The 24,500-nt window shown below is 43.7% G+C and overlaps 1 protein-coding gene across 1 annotated transcript in view; it reads left to right on the top strand.

The window, feature by feature from the left end:
• Positions 1-24,500, top strand: part of kcnip4a (potassium voltage-gated channel interacting protein 4a) — a 417,695-nt gene that overhangs the window by 359,801 nt on the left and 33,394 nt on the right. Inside the window, exon 3 of the mRNA XM_078545692.1 lies at positions 14,137-14,206. Coding sequence (XP_078401818.1) covers positions 14,137-14,206 — 70 coding nt within the window. The remainder of the gene's footprint in view (positions 1-14,136; positions 14,207-24,500) is intronic.

Below are 24,500 nucleotides of genomic sequence, written 5' to 3'. Positions count from 1 at the left end.
CCATTTGGCTTCCTAATTGCATGCTGTACCTGCACATTAACTTTCTGTGATTCATGAACAACAACACTCAGGTTCCTCTGAATACCAACAATTTTCAGTTTCTAGCATTTGAAAAATATTCTGCTTTTCTAGTTTTCTGATTAAAAGTGGCTAATTTCACATTTCTCCACATTATATTGCATTTTCCACATTCTTGCCCATTCATTTAACCTGTCTATATCATTTTGTAGCCTCTTTGCATCTTCCTCACAGCTTATTTTCCCACCTGATTTTGGATTATTAGTGAACTCTGACATGTTACACTTGGTTACATCATCTAAGTAATTCATATGGACTGTAAATAGCTGAGGCCCAAGCACTGATCCTTACAATCCCACTACTTCTTTCCTACTTCTTCACTACTTTCCCTGAAAATGGCGTCACAGGTAGACAAGGTTGTAAAGAAAGCTTTTGGCATACTGGCCTTCATAAATCAAAGTATTGAGTACAGGAGTTGGGATGTTATGGTGAGGTTGTATAAGACATTGGTGAGGCCAACTTTGGAGTATTGTGTGCAGTTCTGGTCGCCTAACTACAGGAAGGATATCAGTAAGATTGAGAGAGTGCAGAGAAGATTTACTAGGATGTTACCGGGTCTTAAGGAGTTGAGTTACAGGGAAAGATTAAACAGGTTAGGACTTTATTCCTTGGAGCGTAGAAGAATGAGGGGAGATTTGATAAAAGTTTACAAAATTGTGAGGGGTATAGACAGAGTAAATGCGAGTAGGCTCTTTCCACTTAGATTAGGAGAAATAAACACGAGAGGACATGGCTTTAGGGTGAAAGGAGAAAGGTTTAGGGGGAACATTAGGCGGAACTTCTTCACTCAGAGAGTGGTGAGAGTGTGGAACGAGCTACCATCTGACATGGTAAATGTGGGCTCACTCTTAAATTTTAAGTATAAATTAGATAGATACATGGATGGGAGAGGTCTGGAGGGTTATGGACGAGGTGCAGGTCAATGGGACTAGCGGAATAATATTTCGGCACAGACTAGAAGGGCCGAATGGCCTGTTTTCTGTGCTGTAGTGTTCAATGGTTCTATGGTTCTAGCCTGCCAACCTGAAAATGACCTGTTTATTCCTATTCTGTTTTCTGTCCTTTAATCAATTCTCATTCCATGTTGATATATTATGCCCGTTCCCATGAGCCCTAATTTTACACACTAACCTCCTGTGAGGTGTCTTGTCAAATGCTTTATGAATATCCAAGTACACTACATCTACTGGTTCTCTTCATCTATCCTGTTAATTCGAACCCTAATAATAATAGGTTCAAGCATTTTCTAAACGACTGATAGTGCCTATAGTTCCCTGCTTTCTCTCTCCCTCCTTTCTTGAATGGCAGGATTATGTTTACTGTCATCCAATCCACGGGGACTGTTCTAGAATCTTGGGAATTCTGAAAAATCAAAACCCATGGAGGCTAGGCTGGATGTCCAGGTGATTGTCTATATTAATCCCATTAATTTGTCCAGTACTATTTCTTTACTAATACTAATTTCTTTCGGTTCCTTATTCTGACTTAATCCTTGATCAATGTTTCCTCTAAGCTGTGCAGCCACACAGCAACCTGAAAGTTCTCTCATAGGCCGCATACAAGTTGGCCCCTTTAATTACCACATTTGCAGGGCTGTGCAAATTTATATTGACTGTGCAATTAAATTAAACAGCTGTGTACTACAAAAAAGAGGGTACATTGCCCTTGACTCCCCATTATTTCTGGAAAGCTTTTTGCCGCTTTTACCATGAAAACAAATACAAATAATTTGTTTAATGCCTCTGTCATTTCCTTATCCCCCATTATAATTTCTCCTGCCTCTGCCTCTAAAGAGTTCATGCTTACTTTTGCTAATCTCTTCCTTTTTTGTGTACCAATAAAAGCTTCTATCATGTTTTAAATGTCTTTTTGCTAGTTTACTCTCATATTCTCTTTTCTCTTTCTTTAATAATTTTATAGTCACCTTTTCCGAAGCTTAAAATCCTCTCAATCCTCAGGCTTACTATTCATTTGGCAACAGTATAAGTCTCATCCTTTAATTAAATTTTTAATTTCTCTTGTTAGCCACGGTTGGACCATTTTCCTCATGGGTGTTTTATTCCTAAAAGTATATTTGCTGCAAATTTTCAATTAATTTTTTAAATGTACAGTATTGTTTATCTACTGTCTTATCTTTTAATGAGGTTTCCCAATCTACCTTAGCGAAATTGCCCTCATACCCATATAGTTTGCTTTGTTAGATTTACAATCTAAGTTTATAACTTAATCACTCTCAAACTCAATACAAAATTCCATGTTATAGTCACTCTCCCACAGAAGCCCATTTACTACAAGGTTATTGATTAACCCTGTCACTTTGCATAATGCAAGATCTAAAATAGCCTGTTTACTAGTTGATTGTTCAATATACTGATTGAGAAACCTATCTTGCGTGCATTCCGTGAACTCCTCCTCAAAATTATTGGTTTACCCACTATAGATGAAGATTAAAGTCCCCAGTGATGACTGTATTACTTTCAAGAATTTGTGTTCCACTCACAGGTTGCAAGCAATGAACTAATAAAGAAAGAACTTCCAATTACCTGGTACATAATCATTTTTCTCAGAAATGTCCATGCAATTAATTAGATTATGCAGTAGCTATGTGGATAAATGCAACTGCTATTTTACACACAATAAAGTCCCAGATATAGCAATGACTTTTGTTAGGATGTTTGGAAAATTTTCTGAACGTCTTCAAACAATATCACAGGAGCTTTCTTCCTCAACTAAATTTAAGATCTGGTGCTTTAGATAATGCAGCAATCTTCCAATGTCAGTTTAGATTACATACTCAATTTCTGAGCCAGAAATGAGAGTGGGACCAAATGAGACAAGTTGACACTTTGCATTTTACTAAGCATAATTATAATTATTTTTCAAGACATGACTGGCAATGCAAATGTTGTATGTCCATGCCAAGGGCAGCTTCTAGCAATACTATACTTATTTTTGATCTAGAGAAGACCTGAAAGGCCAGTTTCCAACAGTTCCTGGCTTAGAAATTCAGTTATGCAGTTCCCCTTTATCAAGTGCTACACTTCGCCCTAAGGAGCCAACTTGGTGGACAGGAAATATGTCATTATGATGTAATGACATAATACCTAATTGCTCATAAGGGATTGGATAAACACATTGTGGGTTCATTTATTAAGACTATGAGAACAGATATGCATAGGTATAAAGCTTGAAGACATCAGACTGGATCACATGACACATTTCTCTTCTAGTGATGGCATGCTGCTATCCATTAAAGGCATATTACAACGTACCCCTTTCTTCTTAAAGATACTTTCCTCCCTTCCAAAGAAGTGTAACTATTTACAATACATGTTCATGTCTAGTTACCATTACACAGCTGAATAGAACTGATGAATTTGAGTCTCTAAAGCATAATGATAATCTGCTGGTATGTGCAGATCTTGTGATGATAACCTTGCCTGGAGGTTTTTTTAATTGCTTACAGTGATCCATGGGATTGTCATTTTCGAATTTGTTCCTGGTTGCATTTGGGAACTTGCCTAAATGCAATAGGACAGTCTGTGGTTGAGGAGCTGGAATGGATCTGATTGTCCTCGGTTACACCTCACCATTGCGCCTTTGTGTGTAATGACTTCATAGGACCTTGGTTCAGAACAAATCCTTGTCACCTCAGCTGGTTCCCATATACTTTCTGTGGGACTCTGGATATGAACTTGTTGTCCCAGCTGTAAACTTGGCAATTCTGTACCTGCATTTTTAATTGTGCACATTCGTGGTCATCTTGCAGTTTTAAAACTTGCTCTGGAGTTTCTGAGAGAGTAGAATGGGTAAGAGTAGGTAGATTGGTATGCACTGGTCTGCCAAAAATGAGCTTTGCCAGTGATGGAAGAGTTGCACTTAAAGGTGTCGCTTTCAGATGTAACATTGCAATGTGTAGATCTTGCTTGGTCTGTCTACATTTGAGAATTAGGGATTTCACGTTGCAAATCATTCTTTCAGCTAGGACATTAGATCTAGGGTAATGTGGAGAAAAAGTAGTGTGATTGAAATTCCACTTCTCACACATATCCTGGAATAAATTGGGGACCGCTTACCATAATGATCTCGCTAGACACACCAAATAAACTGAAAATAGCACTTAGAGTGTGTGCAATTGTTGTGCTTGACACATTGTTCAATTGACGTGCTCTTGACGTGCCTCGCACTTCTTGACGATGACTTCAATGTCATTGTTCATAGCTGGCCAATAGACAGCCCCTCTTACGTGTCTCTTCATCTAATCTATACCTATGTGTGAGTGATAAAGTTGTTAAAGGACTTCAGGTCACCAAGATTCTGGTATGGTGAACTGCCTACCTTTAAAAATGACTCCCCGGGAGATGCCCAGCTCATCCCAATGAGGCAAAAATGGTCTCACATGTCTGTGGACGTGCTGAACCGAATCAGGCCAACATGCCAAATTGTATCAGGCCAACCTTCAATTATGGTTTTCCACAGTTTCTACAGTGTGAAATCTTTCACCATTTGTTCTTGTAGCTGCTGACATTTGCATTGTGCAAAATGTACTAGATCACTTCGAAGAATATCTTCAAGTTCAATATCAATAAAGTCAACTTGTATATCTAGGGATATATCTTCTGTTTTCACTGGGTTCGGCAATCTGCTCAGTGTACTCATTGTGATGCTCAAGTTACCTGACTTATACTGAATCTCCCAACCGTATTCTTGGATCTTTATCAAGACTTGCTGCAATCTTGGTGGTGCACTGGTCAATGGTTTTCACCAAAACATCTCCAGTGGTTTGTGGTCAGCCTATACCACAAATCTTTTGCCAAATAGATTGATATGAAAGCACATGATTACAAACACTTAAATTTCCACTCGCTGTTGGAGTAGTTGGATTGTGCTACGGGCTGTGATTTTGAAGTAAATGCATTCAGGTCGCCTTTTTGTAGCATGCATGTTCCCAGACCTTTCTGTGAGGCATCCATCTCCAGGGTAGTTGTCTCCCTTGGACCATAACATTGCAATGTTGATGCTTCTGATGATGACTATTTTATTGTTTTGAAGAGATATTGGTCATTTCCTTGCCACAGGAAAGGCACATCTTTCTCAACAATTCCCATAGTGATGAAAATTTTTGAGCGAAATGTGTGGAGACAAGAGATTACAGAGACCTAAACATCTTTATTATGGGGAGTTGGCATGGCTTTAATATCCTCTATTTTACTTGGATTGGGTCATATGCCAGCACTGGAATAAAGAGAACTGAAGAAATTGATCTGCTGCACGTTGATTTCACATTTCAGCATGTGAACACCAATCCTTCAATACGTGCCACTTGCATCAATAAGTGCAGATTATGGTCATGTTTTTGCTTTGTTCTTCCCACAACAGCTATATCATCTGTGATACAGATGCATCCTGGTACAGTGCATGTAATGTGGTCCATGTGAGCTTGAAAGAGATCCTGGCTAACAGCCTGAAAGGATGTCATTGGAAATAGCATCACTTGCCAGGGTACAGAATGTAGTAAGTTTTTGGGTCTTCTCCGTGAGATGTACTGAGCAGTAACTATCGTTGGCATAGTTTGAGAAGAATTTTTCACCTGCAAATCTCAGATTTAACTCTTCTGATATGGGTGTTTTGAAAGAATAATGTTTCAAAGTTGCATTTAAACATCATAGATCGAGGTATACTGTCAATGATCTGTCCTTCTTTATGACACGTGATTGAACTGTACCAATCTATGTGCTCTTATATTCTTCTAATGATTCCAACTTTCTTAGGGCAGATAATTCAAATCTTGACAAACACTTCAGATGGTGTGATGGCATCTAGGATTTCCATGAGATTGATGGTGTGAAACATGCGTCCACTGCTCTTTGTCTTGTTGTGCACATCGTCATTTTCTGGTTTGCCAATCATTTCATGTATATGTTTCTGATGGGATACCGGATGGTCATTCTTATTGCTTGAAGGTACCCATTGTGTATGGTCTGTTTGGATCAGTGCATGGCTCTTTGTAACTGCATCAGCCTTTGCTCTAGTGCACTGCCGCTGCCAGTGACTCTTTCTGCCACATGCCTTGCAGAAATATTGAATCCCTTGGTGCATGCAGAAGATCACACCTCCCACATGTCTTGCTAGGTTTGGGTGTTCTAGTAAGTGCGTCAATAATTGGGTTGTACTTAGGACCAGCAAGCTTTATTAACCTGCGAGGATCGCTTCGTATTCACGTCCATCCTTGAACAGCTCTTCGATGTTATAAGTTTTGGGCTTGTCTAGAAGACCTTTCTTGGAATGCTTCCATGGAAGTGGATGTGATCACCAACTCAGCAATTCTGTTTGCTAGCCCTGCAATAGAAAAATCACAGTACGTACCCTTTCCTCTGCATCTGCTGATGAAGTGGTCTTTGGATTCTGTAGGCAGTTGTCAAAATGACATGAACTCTAGTCAAATAATACAGAAGTTATATCTGATTCTAAACAGGTCTTCCAATGTAGCCCATGGGCAGAATTTTACATCCCACAGGGGGGCGTGTGCCCGACCTGATCAGGCGCAATATTTTGCTCGGCGAGCACATGAAAAAGCCGTAAGAGCGCCCGCTGACAATTAAGAGGGCAATTAAGCCCATTAACGGTGCATTTTTTTCCAATTTTTCATGGCCTGTCCAACCTTACAGTTGGCAGACGGGCAAATCGGCCAGGCGGCCAAATCGGCCAGGCAGCCTTTGCATTTTTAATCAAAGCTCATTCCAAGGGCCGGATGAAATTTCTGTTAGGAGATAAAAATAAAAATAAAAATAATTATGTGTGGACAGCATTCTTATCAGCAATATTTTTCAGGTGATTGATTGTGATGCATGGACATTTTTTTGCAGCTTTCTAAACCTTTATTTGATGATTTTCAGGTCTGCACCTTCCTGAGGCAGCTGTCTGCCTTCAGGGAGCTTTCTTGCAGTGCTCACCCGTGCCCGCGGAAACATCAGTGTCCGCCCTATTCCCGCCCCCACCACGGCAGTGCTGAGCTTTTCAGTGCGCATTTCACACTGGCTGGCTGTTAATTGGCCAGCCAGCACAAAATTGCGGTCGGAGGCCGATCGCAGTCGGCGGTCCATTTTCTAACTGCTCCTGGGCCCACCAATCATGCCCGCCTGCCAAAGGTAAAATTCAGGCCCATACCTTTTAGGCATCCTTTCGCCCTTCTTCTGTTAATCCTGAAATGTTCAGTCTTTGTAGACCTTCATTCCCAGTTGCTAGGTTATTTTTTTATGGCTTGTTTGTCTGGCTCAGGCACACCTGAATCAAGAAACCATAGCTCTGTATGCTGTTTAAACATCTTGAATTTGGATAGTAGTCTCAACACTCTCCGACGTTGTAACTCCATTGTGGTCTGACCAGAAATTAGAGGTTCACCTCATGCCGTGTGGCACAAACTAAGGCTGTTCACCATGTTGTAGCTGTACTTACTCTTGCTGCTACCTGTCTTTCACCATGGCTGATCACCATGTCATGTTATTATAATGATATAATACCTAATCACTCATAAGGGATTGGGTAAATGCATTGTGGATTCCTTTATTAAGACTAGGCACATGAGAACAGTTATACATGGGGATAAAGCTGGAAGACATCGTAGCTGTTTGTCTGTGCTCTGCTCAATGCAAAAGTGAAACTAAGAAGGCAGCTCACCACCACCTTCTCAAGGGCAACTAAGGATGGGCAATAAATGCTGGCCCAACCAGCGAAGCCCACATCCCGTGAATGAATTTTAAAAAATTTAGGGCAGGCTTCCTGTCCGACGCCCTGCCTGCCCCAACATAAAGTCGCTACCAGGTCGGGCGAGGGGGGGAACCCAGAAGTAATCCTGTCCATGCAATTTCACGCTCCCCACCCTGCCTCAGAACCAACTGGGGAGCATAAAATTCTGGCACTGTAATGTACTGATTTCCCATGAGAATTCCAATATTAAAATACAATACTGACATATGTTGTCAGTAATATCACCAAATGACATGATAACATGAATTCCACTGTAGCATTTCGTTGTAGCTCTGCAGTAAGTAGTAAAACATAATTTGCTGTCAACAATTCATCCCAGATCCCAAATGTGATGGGATCGCAATCTCAATGAGATTTTGTGAGTGCTGCCTCCTTAAACTAGATCCAGTGTATTAAGGCTTTGTGCAGAGTGTTCCTACACAGCCTGCGTGGCTCATTTGATAAATAATGTGACTCCAAAGCCATCATTTCAAACCCCAGATTGGGTAATGAACATTTTCTTGGATATTTTAGTCAAAATACTTTTTTATTGATTTTTACCAAAAAGTGACCTCAAACTAAATATTACAATCAATTCTCCACATTGGAAGTTGAGAATCTCATCTCCTGAAATTTCATGATTATATATCTTCATCACTTACTGAATGTTAGAAGCATGTTTTACAGAGAGAACAGTTGCTAAATGACAGGTGGACTAAACATAAGAAGTTGCAATTGGTTAAGGACTGCACAGGCCTAAAAATGAGGAACTCGAGGTCTGTCACAAGCCAACGTGTTTGTTTTAATGCATAGAGCTGGCATTCTGACAACACACTGAAATTGCAACTGCTTATGTGCAGTTATGTCTTGAGGCACAAACACAGAACCTTGTGGTTCAGAGGCAGGGATACCACCCACAGAACCATAAGACCTCTTTGTCTAGCAAGAGGTCAGAAACTAAGAGAGAAAGATACACAAGAAATGAACACTTCCTCCTTTTATAATGGAACCAGCCAGGACTTCAGGAAGGGTTGGCAGAAAGTTAATACTTCGCCCACCAGCAAGGAGGTTGTGGAAGATTTATGATTTTCTTTTTTACAAGGACCAATACTGAATTTTGATTGAAATATTATGATATTTATTCTGTTTGTTCACTTAACAATTGTAAAATTGTTGTAACTGGGCAAGTACTCTAGATACCCAGGGTGATACTCTGGGGACCCGGGTTTGAATCCCACCACGTCAGATGGTGAAATTTGAATTCAGTAAAAATCTGGAATTAAAAGTCTAATGATGACCATTGTTGATTGTTGTAAAAACCCATCTGGTTCACTAATGCCCTTTAGAGAAGGAAATCTGCTGTCCTTGTCTGGTCTACATGTGACTCCAGACCAAAAGCAATGTGGTTGATTCGTAAATGTCCTCTGAAATGGCCTAGCAAGCCACCACCTTCTCAAGGGTAATTGGGGATGGGCAATAAATGCTCGCCCAGACAGAAACGCCCACACCCCATGAATGAATAATAAAAACATTTTTAAAATAATTTGTTGATTTATATTTGGCTTCATCTCACTAAAGTATTAATTAGTTCACTTTTGGGAAAATTGGAGAAGCTCACATGTTAACTGTATATTAATTGTGTTTAATATTAGGCAGGTTGTGGGCATTAACTGGGGATTCATTTCTATCCTTATAATGTAGACTGATTCCATGATTGGTGGGAACCAGAGGGACTGGACTACATCATGGACCTCAGGAATGTCATTTTAATTTAAGTTAAGTTTCCTTTAAAGTTTTGTTCTGTTTTTGTTTTGTTCGTTTTTATTACAGTAGCTCAGTAGCGCCCCTTTAAAATGGGGCACTTTATTGATAATGGTTCTACAAAAGAGGTATAACTAGCCCGACTTGAAGCATGGGTGTTGGGTTAGGAAATGTTTGCTTGTAATCTGTAACTGTGTAGGTAAAAAATTATAAAAGTGTGCAAAAGATTGGTGGCTGTTCTATACTTCACTAATTGGTTTTCTGGAAGAGAACAGTGATTGCTGGATGGTGAGGAGGGATATTGCTATGGACCCTATAGTAAGATCATACAGGACGAACTAAGGGACCTGCAGCTTGTTGGGTCCCTAGGCACGTTGATGAGGTCCTTTATGACTTGGGCGAGGTTCCATCTTCTTCTACTCATGCAGGTCTTAGGGCTGCTGGCTGATGACAGATCCCTGGTCTTGGATCCGGAGGGAACCCAGGCCGAGCTAATTACAGTGCTTTATTCTCCAGATCCATCCAGTGGGATGCTCACAGAGCTTTGTGGGAGAACCTACCGGAGATTGGCCCAGAGGGTGCCGTGTGGCTCGATGTTGTGTTTAGCCTAGCAGAGCTAGGTGCCCTTGACCTGTTAGGTTCCTTTGACCAGCTCGCAAGGGGCAAGTCACTGGGGGCTGGACAGGCTGACAATGGAGTTCCACAGGGCATTCTGGGACGTTCTGCGTTGGGGTGGGGGTGTGCAGAGAGGTGGGTGACTACAGGGGTCCTGTAGGAAAGTTTGGTGACTGGGGAGATACCCCTCTCCTGTGGGCACCATGCTGGCCCACATGATCCATCCTGACCAGTTCTATGTGGTTCTTGGCTAGACAATCCAAGACAACTCCTGTTTGGCCCAAGACCTGATCCATTGCCTGGATCTGCATTCTGTATGCCGCCATGAAGTGTCCAATAAAGGTTAATGTGTCCTTGATGACACTCCTTCACTTTAGGAGAGAGGTGCGTCAGCAGTCAGTTATATCCCATCTGTATGGAGCCTTTCCTGTGTCTCTTGCAGAGGAGGTTGACAGGACTGGCTTTGCGGGGCTTACACTAATGACCTGCTCCTCATGGTCACAAATCCCATTGACCTGCGGAGGATGCATGAGTGCCAGCAGGTCTACTCCCCAGTATTCCCTGCCAGGATCAATTGGGAAAAATGTTCTAGACTCTTGGTAGGTCACTGGTGGATGGAATCCCTGCTGGAGGAGCTCAAGCCTTTTCCCTGGAGTGCCACCCAACTCCTCTCCCTCTGATTCTATCTTAGCCTTGCCAAGGAGGCCTGACCAGAAAACTGTCAAAGAGCTGGAGGCCAAAGTCGCCACTCGCCTAGGGCACCAGACAGGACTGCTCCAAGTGCTATCCTACAGAGATCGAGTGCTGATGATAAACCAACTGGTGGCCACTATGGCAGCAGTTGGTCACTTTGATCCCTCCCCCTGAGTTTGTCACCAAGATACAGAAGAAACTAATCAACTTCTTTTGGGGCAAATGGGCACACTGGGATTCAGCAATGATAAGGATGTTGAATGTCAAGGGGAAGTAGTTAGGTTCTCCCTTGTTGGAGGTGGCCTGTGCCTGGCATTTGTGCCACAAAGCCCAAGCCCAGATGTTGTTCGGGACTTGTTGCATGTGGGCACAGACTGCTTCAGTATCTGAGACGTTGTGAATGGTGCAGAACACTCTGCAATCATCAGCACCCCTGAATTTATGATGGAGAGAAGGTCATTGATTAAACAGCTGAAGATGGTTGGGCTGCTTCAGCAATGTTTTTCCTTCCATCATAAGGTCAGAAGTGGGGATGTTCGCTGATGATTGCACAATGTTCAGCACCATTTGCGACTCCTCAGATACTGAAGCAGTCCATGTCCGAATGCAGCAAGACCTGGATAATATCCAGGCTTGGGCTGACAAGTGACAAGTAACATTCGTGCCACATAAGTGCCAGGCAATGACCATCTCCAACAAGAGAGAATCCAACCATCACCTCTTGACATTCAATGGCATTACCATCGCTGAATCCCACACATCTCAACATCCTGAGGGTTACCATTGACTAGAAACTAAACTGTACTAGCCATATAAATACTGTGACTACAAGAACAGACCAGAGGCTAGGAATCCTGCAGTGAGTAACTCACCTCCTGACTCCCCAAAGCCTGTCCACCATCTACAAGGCACAAGTCAGGAGTGTGATGAAATACTCCCCACTTGCCTGGATGAGTGCAGCTCCAACAACACTCAAGAAGCTTGACACCATCCAGGACAAAGCAGCCTGCTTGATTGGCAACCCATCCACAAACATTCACTCCCTCCACTGCCAACAAACAGTGACATGAGTGTGTACCATCTACAGGATGCACTGCAGACTCCTTAGGCAACACCTTCCAAACCCACAACCACTAACATCAAGAAGGACAAAGGCAGCGTATACATGGGAACACCACCACCTGGAAGTTCCCTTTCAAGCCACTCACCATCCTGACTTGGAAAATATAACTATTCCTTCACTGTCGCTGGGTCAAAATCCTGGAACTCCCTTCCTAACAGCACTGTAGATGTACCTACACCACATGGACTGCAGCGGTTCAAGAAGTCAGCTCACTACCACCTTTTCAAGGGTGTTAGGGATGTACGATAAATGCTGACCTAGCCAGTAATGCCCACAGCCTGTCAATGAATAAAAAAAGGACACTGCCTTGTGGAACTCCTGCAATGATGTCCTGAGGCTGAGATGATTGGTCTCCAACAACCACAACCATTTTCTTTTGTGCTAGGTATAGCTCCAGCTAGTGGAGATCTTTCCCCCTGATTCTCATTTACTTCAATTTCGTCAAGGCTCCTTGATGCCACACTTGATCAAATGCTGCCTTGATGTCAAGGGCAATCACTCCCATCTCACCTCTGGAGTTCAGCTCTTTTGTTCATGTTTAAACCAAGACTGCAATGAGGGCAGAAACTGAGTGGCCTTGCTGGAACAGCGGAGCAGGTTATTGTTGGGTAGGTAATGTGAGTTGTGTGTTGCACTTTTGTGTAAGGAGCTTACCATTCATACAACCACAATGCTGTTGCACATGTTCCAAGAAGGAAGGCTACAATCCAAGAAAGTTGCTTCAGGAACTTTCTTTTCAGTCTATTCTAAAGTAAACAAGTGTTTCAAAGGCCTCACTTGCTTTTGTATTGTGGTAAATATTCACTAACACTATAGAACACCTAGTACTTTTATCCCCTAAATTTTTTGTCCCGCAGTTAAGTATCTATACAAGGACAGTAGCTAACCTGCCCCCTGAGTTCTGTTGATGTCCTCTGTGAAACAGTCATGAGGAGATACATGTAGTCTTAACCTCCATCTTCTCCTATTATGTTGAGGAAGTATCTTGCCTTAGCACCTCAATTTTCAAATAATCATACATAATACCAAGAACCTGTTGTTTAGATCATCATGTATGTAAACTGACTGCCAAACTCTCCATAAAACATCAATATATGATGCCATGTGCCCAAAAGCTCTCTGCCACCTTTAAAAGCAGAGAATACCACAAATCAATTTGATAAGTGTGAAGTTAGCTATAATTCAACAACAATTACTTTTTCTGTCGAGCTTATGTAAAATATTATCAAAATGTTGTATATAATTTCAAGAAGAAGATTAGAAATTAATCCAAAAGCAAAACACTGTAGATGCCGTAAATCTAAAATAAAAACAGAAAATGCTACAAATAATCAGCAGTTTAGCAGCTTCTGTTGATAGAGGAACAGAGTAAATGCTTCAGGTCAACAACCTTTCATGAGAAATATGAACATGACTATCTTCAAACATAACATTTCTCTGTCAGTTAAAAGTGGTGTTTTTTTTAATTAGTTTTCTGTAGATCTTCCCAAAATTTATAACCATCTCCTGCTATGATGTTAGAACAATTGGCTAAACATCTACTGTAGTTAATAATTAATTATTTAAAAATCTAATTATCATCTCAATTTTTGGTTCAAGTGAAATGTTTCTGCAGGCAGTCCAACACAGAGTTCCTCCAAGATATTTGTGCATTGTCCCAAAATGCCAGTTAAAGTCTTGATGCAGAAAATGTGCCTGACATAACAGAGCACTCACTAGACAATTGTAATTCATTTGCACAATATATTTCAGCTGTATTGACAATTTTTCACTTGCTCGCTAACATTGCAGGAAATTTCACAATTTTTCAAACCAGTAACTATTTGTCGCTATTAATTTGGAGAACAGCACAATGCAGCATTGCATCAGAAACCAAATCAATATTTAAATAGATGTCTAATCCTAGTGCCAGGCAATAGAATTAAACTGGACATTTAAGAAATCACAACAGCATCAAATGATTTGTAATGTTATCCATTATTTTCTTTACTATGAGCACAAACACTGATGTATAAAGTGCATAACTCACTGTGGTTGTGAAGTTAGTATGCAGATATGTATGAAATTACACTTGGTTTCAGTATATAGGATTTATTCATTTTCTTTGTGCTTATCCACAGGAATGTCCCAGTGGGATAGTCAATGAAGAGACATTCAAAGAGATTTATGCACAGTTCTTTCCCCAAGGAGGTGAGTATTTATACTAATGACACGAATTGTCATGTAAAAGAAAGAATTTGTATTTATATAGCACCTTTCGTAACCTCACAATGTTCCAAAGCATTTTACAGCCAAAGAAGTACATACAAACATACAAAATAGGGACAGAAGTAGGCTATTCAGCCCCTCGAGCCTGCTCTGCCATTCAATACGTTCATGGCTGATCTGTTTGTGTTTCAAGTTCCACATTCCCATCTACCCCAATAATCTTTGCTTCCCTTGTCTAACAGGAATCTATCTAGCTCTGCCTTAAAAATATTCATTGATCCCGCTTCCACCACCTTCTGAGGCAGGATTCCAAAGTCACACAACCCTCTGGGAGAAAACATTTCTCCTCATCTCTGCCCGACAAGGGCAACCCCTAATTTTAAAACAGTGCCCCCTAGTTCTGGTAAAAGCAAAATACTGCAGATGCTGGAAATCTGAAACAAAAACAAAAATACCTGGGAAAACTCAGCAGGTCTGACAGCATCAGCGGAGAGGAATACAGATGACGTTTTGAGTCCATATGACTCTTCACCAGAACTAAGGAAATGGAGAAATGAGGTGAAGTATAAGCTGATAGAGGGGGGGGGGGGGGACAGGTAGAGCTGGATAGGGGACCAGTGATAGGTGGAGGCAAAGAAGAGATGTCATCGACAAAAGGACAAAGGGGAGTTGACGGTGGTGATATTATCTAAGGAATGTGCTAATGGAGACATTAATGGTCGCAAGTAGGACAAGCTAGTGGCAGATGGCCCTAGTGGGGGTGGGGTGGGGGGGAAGGGATTGAAATGGGCTAAAAGGTGGAGATAAAACAATAGATCGAAATAAATTTAAAAATAGTTGGGAAAAGAAAGATATATATTCTCGTCCTGAGATCCCAAGCATCAAGATGCCAGTCTTCAACCAACTCGATTCACCCCACGTGATATCAAGAACTGGCTGAAGGCCCTGGATACTGCAAAGGCTTGGGCCCTGATAACATTTTGGCAATAGTGCTGAAGACTTGTGCTCCAGAACTTGCCGAACCCCTAAGCTAACCCATGCTACAAAACTGGCATCTACCCAGCAATGTGGAAAATTGCCCAGGTATGTCTTGTCCACAAAAAACAGGACAAATCCAATCTGACCAATTACCGCCCCATCAATCTACTCTCGATCATCATCAAAGTGATTGAAGGGGTCATCAACAGTGCTATCAAGCGGCACTTTCTCAGCAATAACCTGCTTACTGACACTCAGCTTGGGTTCCATCAGGGCCACTCAGCTCCTGACCTCACAATAGCCTTGGTTCAAACATGGATAAAAGAGCTGATCTCTAGAAGTGAGGTGAGTGACTGCCCTTGATATCAAGGCCGCATTTGACCAAGTGGCATCAAGGAGCCCTAGCAAAACTGGAGTCAATGGGATTCAGGGGAAAACTCTCCACTGTTTGGAGTCATACCTAGTACAAAGGAAGATGGTTGTGGTTGTTGGAGGTCAATCATCTCAGACCCAGTATATTACTGTAGGAGTTCCTTGGGGTAAGTGTCCTCAGTCCAAACAGCTTCAGCTGCTTCATGACCTTCGCATGTTAACTGCTGATTGCACAATGTTCAACACCATTCATGACTCCTCAGAGACTGAAGCAGTCTGCGTCCATATGCAGCAACATTCAGGCTTGGGCTGATAAATGGTAAGTAACATTCATGCCACACAAATGGCAGGCAATGTTCATCTCCAACAAAAGAGAATCTAACCACCGCCCCTTGACATTCAACGTCACTATTGTCATCGAATCCCCCACGATCAACATCCTGGGGGTTACCATTGATCACAAACTAAACTGGACTAATCATATAAATACTGTGGCTTCAAGAGCAGGTCAGAGGCTGGGAACTGTGCAGCAAGTAAATCACTTCCTGACTCCCCTAAGCCTGCCCACCATCTACAATGCACAAATCACTAATGTGATTGAGTACTCCCCACTTGCCTGGATGAGTGCAGTTCTGATAACATTTAAGAAGTTCAACACCATCCAGGACAAAGCAGCCCACTTGATTGGCACCACATCCACCACCTTAAACATTCACTCCCTCCATCACTGATGCACAATGGCAGCAGTGTGTACCATCTACAAGATGCACTGCAGCAACTCACCAAGGCTCCTTTAACAGCACCTTCAAAACCCATGACGTCTACCACCCAGCAGGACAAGGGAAACAGATGCATGGGAACACCATCACCTGCAAATTCACCTCCAAGTCATAAACCATCCTGACTTGAACGATATCGCCATTCCTTCAATGTCGCTGGGTCAAAAACCTGGAACTCCCTTCCTAGCAGCACTGTGGGAGCACCTACACCACATGGACTGTTGCACATAAAGAAGGCAGTTCACCACCACCTTCTCAACTGCAATTAGGGATGGGGAATAAATGCTGGCCTAGCCAGTGATGCCCACATTCCGTGAACAAATAATTTAAAGAAAAACTGAGACCAATGGAAAATAGACTATCTCTTTAAATTTATCAGTTTTAGAATTTTTAGCCATGGCTGTTTCCCATGAGGGCCTTAGTAAGATGGGTCCATGGCTTCTCCCCATTCGACCAATAGAGATTAAACTGATGCCCTCTACTACATTCCTGTAATGGCAGGTACATAAATCCTTCCCTAATGAGCCACCAGAGATCATTACAACTGCCTCACTACCAAGCCCTTAGAATAAGAAATATACCATTCGGTCCCCAAGGGTCCAATCTTCTATCTTTATACTTTCTCAAGTTTTTTAATAATCTTGTTTTATCAAATGGTTTGAGTCCCTGTAGCTGAAGAGGGCAATTTTAACCCTATCTTCCCAACAGAAACCAGACAGCTTGACAATTAAAATCAATTCAGGTCATTTGCACTCTCTGGAGTCTCCAGGAGCTGTTTCGCCACTATTTTAACCTGCTCTCCTTTTTACCATGAGCATGCTAGTACCGATGACATCAACAGGTTTTTACTGGGTGACTGAATGAAAAGGGTCAGGGAGTTTCTCAACAGGCCAGCCTAATGAGGAAGTGGGTTAGGGACAGAGGAGGCCTAAAAATGTAACTTTAATCCTATTTTTACTTTCCCTAATATAGACTGGGAAAACATACTGCTAAAAGTAGAGAAGGAGGGGAATTTCTGATATGCACAAAAGAGAACTTTCTCAATCAGTAGGTCTCCTGCCTAACAAGGAAGGAAACCGTTCTAGAAAATGAAATGGAGCAAGTGGAACATATTACAGTAGGCAATCATCTAGCTAACAATGACCACAACACAGTTCAGTTTAACGCACCCCCACCGATCACTGCAATCCCACAGCCATTTAACGTTCTGAGGAGCGCTAATTGGCTGGAGACAGGGCTTCTGCCCTGCATTCAGGCAGAAGTCCCATCTCAGAGAGCTGCTGGCCAGTCCCAACAGTGCCAGTAGCAGCAGTGGGCAAGGCCGGACTATGAGCAGTCCCCAGATTCTCAGTCCCAGAGTCCAGGAGCAAGTAAGTGCTGGGGATCACACAATGGAAAGAGGAGGTGATACCCGAGTGGTGGGGACAGAGATCAGGGGTCTTGATGGAAAGCTGAGGTGGGGGAGGTAGTCCCCCTGGATGCTGACCTTTGGGAAGGGGAATGCCTGTTGCAGAAAGGGGGCCCTTGAGGGAGGCACATACCCCATGCCCAATTCCACCAAGGCCTGAGCAGGGTTACCTGCCAGGCTCTTCCCGCCCCTGAACTCCTCCCATCAGACTCAAAATTGAGGCCGGATGAAAAATGGCCTTTAAGTGGCCAGTAACTGGGTGGCGGGAGGTCTGCCCGGGGAATTTTATGGGTACCCCCCCCAGCTACAAACCCGCCACCATGGGACCATAAAATTCAGCTCATAGAAACATCGAAAATTTACAGCATTGAAGGAAGCTATTTGATCCACCATGTCTGTGCTGCCCAAGAAATTGCTATACGGCCTAATTCCACTTTCCAGCTCTTGGTCTATAGCACTGTAGGTTAAAAGGCTTCAAGTGCATATTCAAGTGTTTTCTTAAATGTAATGAGGGTTTATTCCTCTGTCACCCTTTCAGGCAATGGGTTCCAGACCTCCACCATCTTCTGGATGAAAGTATTCTCCTCAGCTTCCATCTTATCCTTCTTCCAATTACTTTAAATCTATGTCCCCAGTTAATGACCTCTCTATGAAGGAAAATAGCTCCATCCTATGCAATCTGTCAAGACCTCTCAATTTTATAAACCTCAGTTGATTCCCCCCTTAACCTCCTCTGTTCCAAAGAAAACAATTCCAACTCACCCAATCTTTCCTCATAGCTAAAATTCTCCATTCCTATACAACATCTTCATTTAATTTCCCCTGTACTCACTCTAATGTGAAAACATCCTTCCATTAATGCGATACGCAGAACTGTATGCAGTACGCTAGCTCAGGCTGAACTGCTGTTTTATAGAGTTCTAGCATAACCTCTCTGCTCTCCTATTCTACGCGTCAGCTAATAAAAAGAAGCATCCCATAGGCTTTCTCAATCACCTCATTTACTTGTCCCGTTACCTCCTGGTGTGTACTCCAAGGTCTGGAATAGTCTACCTGTAAAGGTAGTGGAAGCTGATGCTATAAATAGTTTTAAATGGGTGAAGGACAGGGACTTGAGGTTTAGGAGTTTACAAGGTTATAGCTAAAAAGTGGGGATGTGGAAATAAGTGTAACTGCTCTTTCAAAAATTCAGCAGAGTCACAATGAGCCAAGTGGCATCACTCTATTCTTTAAGTTTCTACGATTCCCTAATTTTATGATTTCTTGTGCAATGAGAGAAGCAAAGTAATCCTCCAGACTCCACACGGAAAGCATCGACTTCCCCTGCCACAATCACAGCATGCACCTCCTGATTGTGGGGATCCAGGAGGGATGGCCTGGCAGGCAATTCTGCCACTTAGCATTAAGTGGTCTCCGGACTGCCTACCCAGGTGTTAAGTAAGATTCAGGGGTTAAAAAACTCCAGCCGCATTTTTGCTGCAGAAGGTGAGTTTTTAACCGAAGCCAAAACTCAACTGCGGAAAATTGGCCCCCTTAAAGTCAGAGGCCAAAGTTTGAGCTTTCAGAAATCTGAGGTGTTTATGCCCTATATCTGATACCAATCTAAATTCTACCCAGTTCTGACCAGTGTGGATTCATCCCTCCTACTTCTGCCTGATTGATCTCAGCAATAATGGTTCACTGATGCAACTGACTATCATGACTCAGCCACCTCATTGTAGAAGTTTCAGACATTCAGGGACCGTGTAGCCACTCACCAGCACGAGTGAGCCACTCTCCACTTAATCATCTCGATCCACTTCAAACTCAAAGAGCCCTGGTGTGACAATTAAGCAATAACTAGAAACATGTGGTCGGAAACGCAGAAGTGCCAATATTTGAGTGATGTTTCTATGGGGCTAATCTGTAGTGCTCTTTCTGAATCACATTTGTAAGCTTTATCTCAAAAGCAGACCTGACTTCTCATGTAAATAATGCAACACTATTGTCAGAATTGTGCTAGTATTGTACTATAGTCATGAAACTAAAAATGTAACAACAAAAATATTTATTAATTCCATACTCATTAAGTTGGTGAATTCTGCATCAACAGTTTCTCTCCTAATTTATTTGAGTAAAATGCATTCACAAAGATGTGAATGAAACACTCAGGGTGCAATTTTCCGTGCCCATTGGCGTTGGGCATCAAAGGCGGGTGTGAGTGGACAATATGGCGGGAAGGCCAAAAATCAGTTTCACGCCGTCATGAAACCAGTTTGCAATTGTCCGCTCCGCCCATCAATGGTGGGCCACCTTTCCCACCACCGAACACCGGGAACTTCTTTGTCATACACCTGTATAAGCCCAGCTCACCAGAATCACCCCCAACGCTAGATTGTCCAGTCACATTGGCATTGTTGTACACCGACGTATTTCACAGCTGTACCTAATTTCAATACTTTAGCATCTCATTATAAGCCCTGCTTGCCGGAATTGTCCCCCCCACGCTGGATCATGAGCTCACGTTGGTGTGATTGCACACCGACACACTTCACAACTGTACATAAGCGACATGCACCTGGCGACCAGCACTTTGCTTAGGAATTCGAGGTTTGTTTACCTTGCTTCGGGCAGCACTTGCAGTCATCAGCGCCAGGCTTCGCAGGCAACACCACATCACTTTTAGCAGTTTCAAGGGCAGGCCTCTACCTACCAGACCAGCTGTAAGGTGGGGCTGGCTTTACAACGGCTGCAGTGCTAGGGCTTGTTTCGGGAAGAGGGAGAGGTCTCCTCAGGCAAGGGAATAGGCTGCAAGGCGAGGGCAGTACTGGGGAAGCGGGGTATCCCAGGGTGTGTGTGAAGGCACATTGTAATCTGTGCAAATGGCCTCAAGATGGTGAGGGCTGAGGAGGCAGTCTCCAGAGGAGATCATGCCAGATGGAGATGTGAGAGTGGGTGGTGATGTCCCTTGAGCTGGCACTGAGTGAGGTACCAGTGAACATATGATGGCCTTGTGAGTATGTGAGTTTAGAGTGATGAGATGGTTACCTTATCCTGGTGGCACAGATGAGATAATTCATACTCTTTTAGGAATTTTATGTCCCGCGGGCGGGCGGACACCCAACCCATCAGGCCTCGAAATAGCATAAGATGATGTCGAGTGAGTGTCCCAACGTCATCGCACGCTCACGCAATACCTCACTTGGTGGGTGCACGCGGCAGTCAGAAGCACGCCCACCGACAATTAAGTGGGCAACTTTTACAGTTGGTGGACGAGCCAATCGGCTAGGCAGCCTTTACATTTTTGCTCAAACCTCGATCCAGCGCGGGATGAAATCTCCGTGGGGAAATAAAATAAGAAGCGATACCTGGGGACATTTTTTATGAGGTACACTTTCAGGTGCTTGATTGTGCTGCATGGACATATTTTGCAGCATTTTTGTTGTTTTGTTTATTCTGTGGAGGTCTGCAGCTCCCTGAGGCAGTTGTCTGCCTTCAGGGAGCTCACTGGAAGCCCTCACCAGCACCCCCCGTGACGTTGGCACCCGCCCTCTTCCCGCCTCCACTGGCAGTGCTGAGTCTTCGCAGCACATGTTTCATGCTGGCTGGCTGTTAATTGGCCAGCCAGTGTGAAACCCTGGTCAGAGCAATCGCAGTTTCCCAGCTGCTCCCGGGCCCACCAATCACATGCGCCTGACAAGCAAAAAATTCACACCTATAGAATTTTGAAAGATGACCACCAATGCATCCACTATCTCTATAGCCACCTCTTTCAACACTCTGGAATGTAGGTTCTGGGGATTTATCAACTTTCAGTTCAATTAATTTCTCCAATACTACCTTTTTATTAATACTAATTTCTTTCAGTTCCTCGTTCTCACTGGTCCCTTGGTTTGCCATTATTTCTGGGAGATTTCTTGTATCTTCCTCCGTGAAGAGAGATACAAAGCTTCTCTGTCATTTCCCTATTCTCCATTATAAATTCTCTTGACTCCGCCTGTAATGGACCCACATTTGTCTTTGCTAATCTTTTCGTCTTTATATATTTACAGAAGCTTTTGCAGTCCGTTTTTGTTTCTCACTAGTTTACATTCATACTCTATCTCCCTTTCTTATCAGTTTCTTGTTCCCCTTTGCTGAATTCTAAAGTGTTCCAATCCTTAGGCTTACTACTTTTTTGGCAACTTTATAAGCCTTGTCTTTTGATCTAATACAATCTTCAACTTCCTTTGTTAGCCACAATTGACTCACTTTTACTGTTGGGCTTTTGTGCCTTAAAGGAATGTACATTTGTTGTGAACCATTATTAGTTCTTTAAGTACTAGCCATTGCCTGTCTACCATCATACCTTTGAATGTGTTTCCCCAATCCACCACAGCCAACTTGCCCCTTGTACCTTCATAGTTTCCTTTGTTTAGATTCAAGACCTTGGTTTAGGATTGTTTTGAAATTTAATGGAAAATTCTATCATATTATCGTCTCTCTTCCCAAAGGGTTATTTTACAACAAGATTATTAATTAGCCTTCTCTCATTGCATAATACTAGATCTAAAATAGCCTGTTCCCTTGTTGGTTCCTCAACATACTGCTCTAGAAAATCATCATGCACACATTCCAGGGATTCGTCCCCCACAGCATTAATGCTTGTTAGATTTAGCCAGTCTATATGCAGATTGTCTCCTATGATTACTGTATTACCCTAGTTATGTGCACCTCTAACTTCCTGATTTATACCATGCCCTATATTACCACTAGTGTTTGGTGGCATATAAGTAACTCGTACCAATGTTTGCTGCCCCTTGCTGTTTCTTAGCTCCATCCAAACTTGATTCTATGAGCAAAGCCGTCCGGTCCCATTGGCAGTGGGCATCATGGCAGGTGAGGAGGGGCAAGAATTCGGCATGACAAGCCAAAATTGATTTCATGCCAGCGTGAAATTACGGCGGGATCATCCAGTGGTGTCCATCGTGGCAGAACACAAATCCCATTAGAGGCCAGCATGAACACAATTTGCATCCTGCTAAAGGGATGCAAAGTAAGGCCCGACCGGAAACGTCCCCCATGCCCGATTTACCGTTACACCGGTGAGAAAACACACTGGCGCAGAACATGCCTGGACCAGCGTGACATGCAGAAGTCAGGACTTACCTTTAGGGCCTTGCTCAGATCGTGGACATCCGAGAAGCAGAAGATGCTAGAGCCCTACAGCTACCGGACCCTGGAGGAACACATGCATCACACGCTGGGCGGATTCTCATGAACATGGCTCTGCCGCGAAGCTGCTCTCGTAAGGTGGGAGGTCTCTGATGATACTTTGGGTCTGCTTCGGAACATCACGGTCTTGGCCATGGGCTGCTATGGATGATTGGCAAAGGATGGGGAGAGGAAGGTCCAGCTGTGAGTGGGAGAGGAAGGTGAACCAGGTGGGGGGAGGGTGGTGAGGGTGGGAATGGGGAGGGAAGGAAGTGTCGGGGGGGTGAGGTTGGGTTTTGGGAGGGGGGAAGCAGGTGTTGGCAGGGGTGAGGTTGGGGAGGGAAACAAAGCTGTCGGGGGAGAAAAAGTTGGGAGGAGGACAAAGGTGTCGGGGGGAGGAAGGAGTACGGGGTAGGAGGGTGTAACTGGGGAGAGTGCTGCAAGTGGTGCGGTAGGCATAAAAAGGGGGGAAGGTGTATGGAAGGGAGTTCAGAGGGTCAAGGTGCCCAGGGTAGGAGGGAGTTCAGAGAAGGGAAGGCGTTCATTGGGAGGAGGGACTTATGGTGGAAGATGAGGGTAAGGTCTGGGGAGATGTCCAGTTGAACATGCAAGGGAGGAGTCTGTGGAGTCAAATCCTGGGGAGTGAACTCAGGGTGGATGTGATAGAAGAGAATGGTGAGCGTAAGAAGGGGCAGAGGTAGCCAGTAGGGTGGGAGTGTGAGGGTGTATTGGTAATGGTAGAAGGGGTGGCGGGGACACAGAGGCAGACAGGGACACTGCGGTGGGAAGGTCATTGGGAAGATCATTGTGGACGGGGGTAGTGTTCTCCTGGAGGTAGGGAACGTGCAACTTCACCTGGACATCCCAGAATGACAAGGGTCCGGGAGGTGGAAGGTGATGCCAGGGGGTCCTCAGTGATGAGGGAATGGACATGGTTGACTAGTGCGGGTGGGGGAAAGGACAGGTTGACTAATCAAGAACTTTGCCAAAGGCCATGTTTATCAAATCGAATGTGAGCGGAACCTCATGTTGGACGGACACAGGTGCTGCATGGGAGTGCAATCAATGGCAGAGGGTCAGGGTAGTCGGCGGAGATGCAGGTCAGCTCAGATGGACAACTGAAAGATAACCCCAGCAGGCAGCATTGAAAATGCTCGACAGCAAGATGAGTGCAATGGATGAAGGCTCCACGCGCGTGGGAGAATGTGTGCACGAGGCTCCGAAAACCCCTGCCACATACACACTTCTCCCTCCAGAATCACTTGTGGTCCGGCTGAACTGCTGGCTATAAGGTGATAAAATGTGTTCACCCGTGCAACCACTTTTCTAGGCCTGCCGCTTCTTCTAGGTGCTGCCCTGACATCCGCAGCAGGGGTGGAGACAGCTGTGCAATGGTTGGCCCTGTTGCCTCTGCTGACTTGGAGAGCCGAGGCCTTGAGGGATTCCTGAGTGGATGACTCAGGGGTGTCCAGTTGCTCCTCCCCTTCTCTTTGGGTGCCCGAGGGCCCCAGCCTGAGTTGTTGAGGGGAAGGAGAACATGGAGGGATGTCGAAGTACCCCATTTCCC

The sequence above is a fragment of the Cetorhinus maximus genome, chromosome 1 (assembly GCF_964194155.1).
Source record: "Cetorhinus maximus chromosome 1, sCetMax3.hap1.1, whole genome shotgun sequence".
NCBI lineage: Eukaryota > Metazoa > Chordata > Chondrichthyes > Lamniformes > Cetorhinidae > Cetorhinus > Cetorhinus maximus.
Note: the sequence above shows the minus strand (reverse complement) of the source record. Positions and strands in the feature narration are given on the sequence as shown.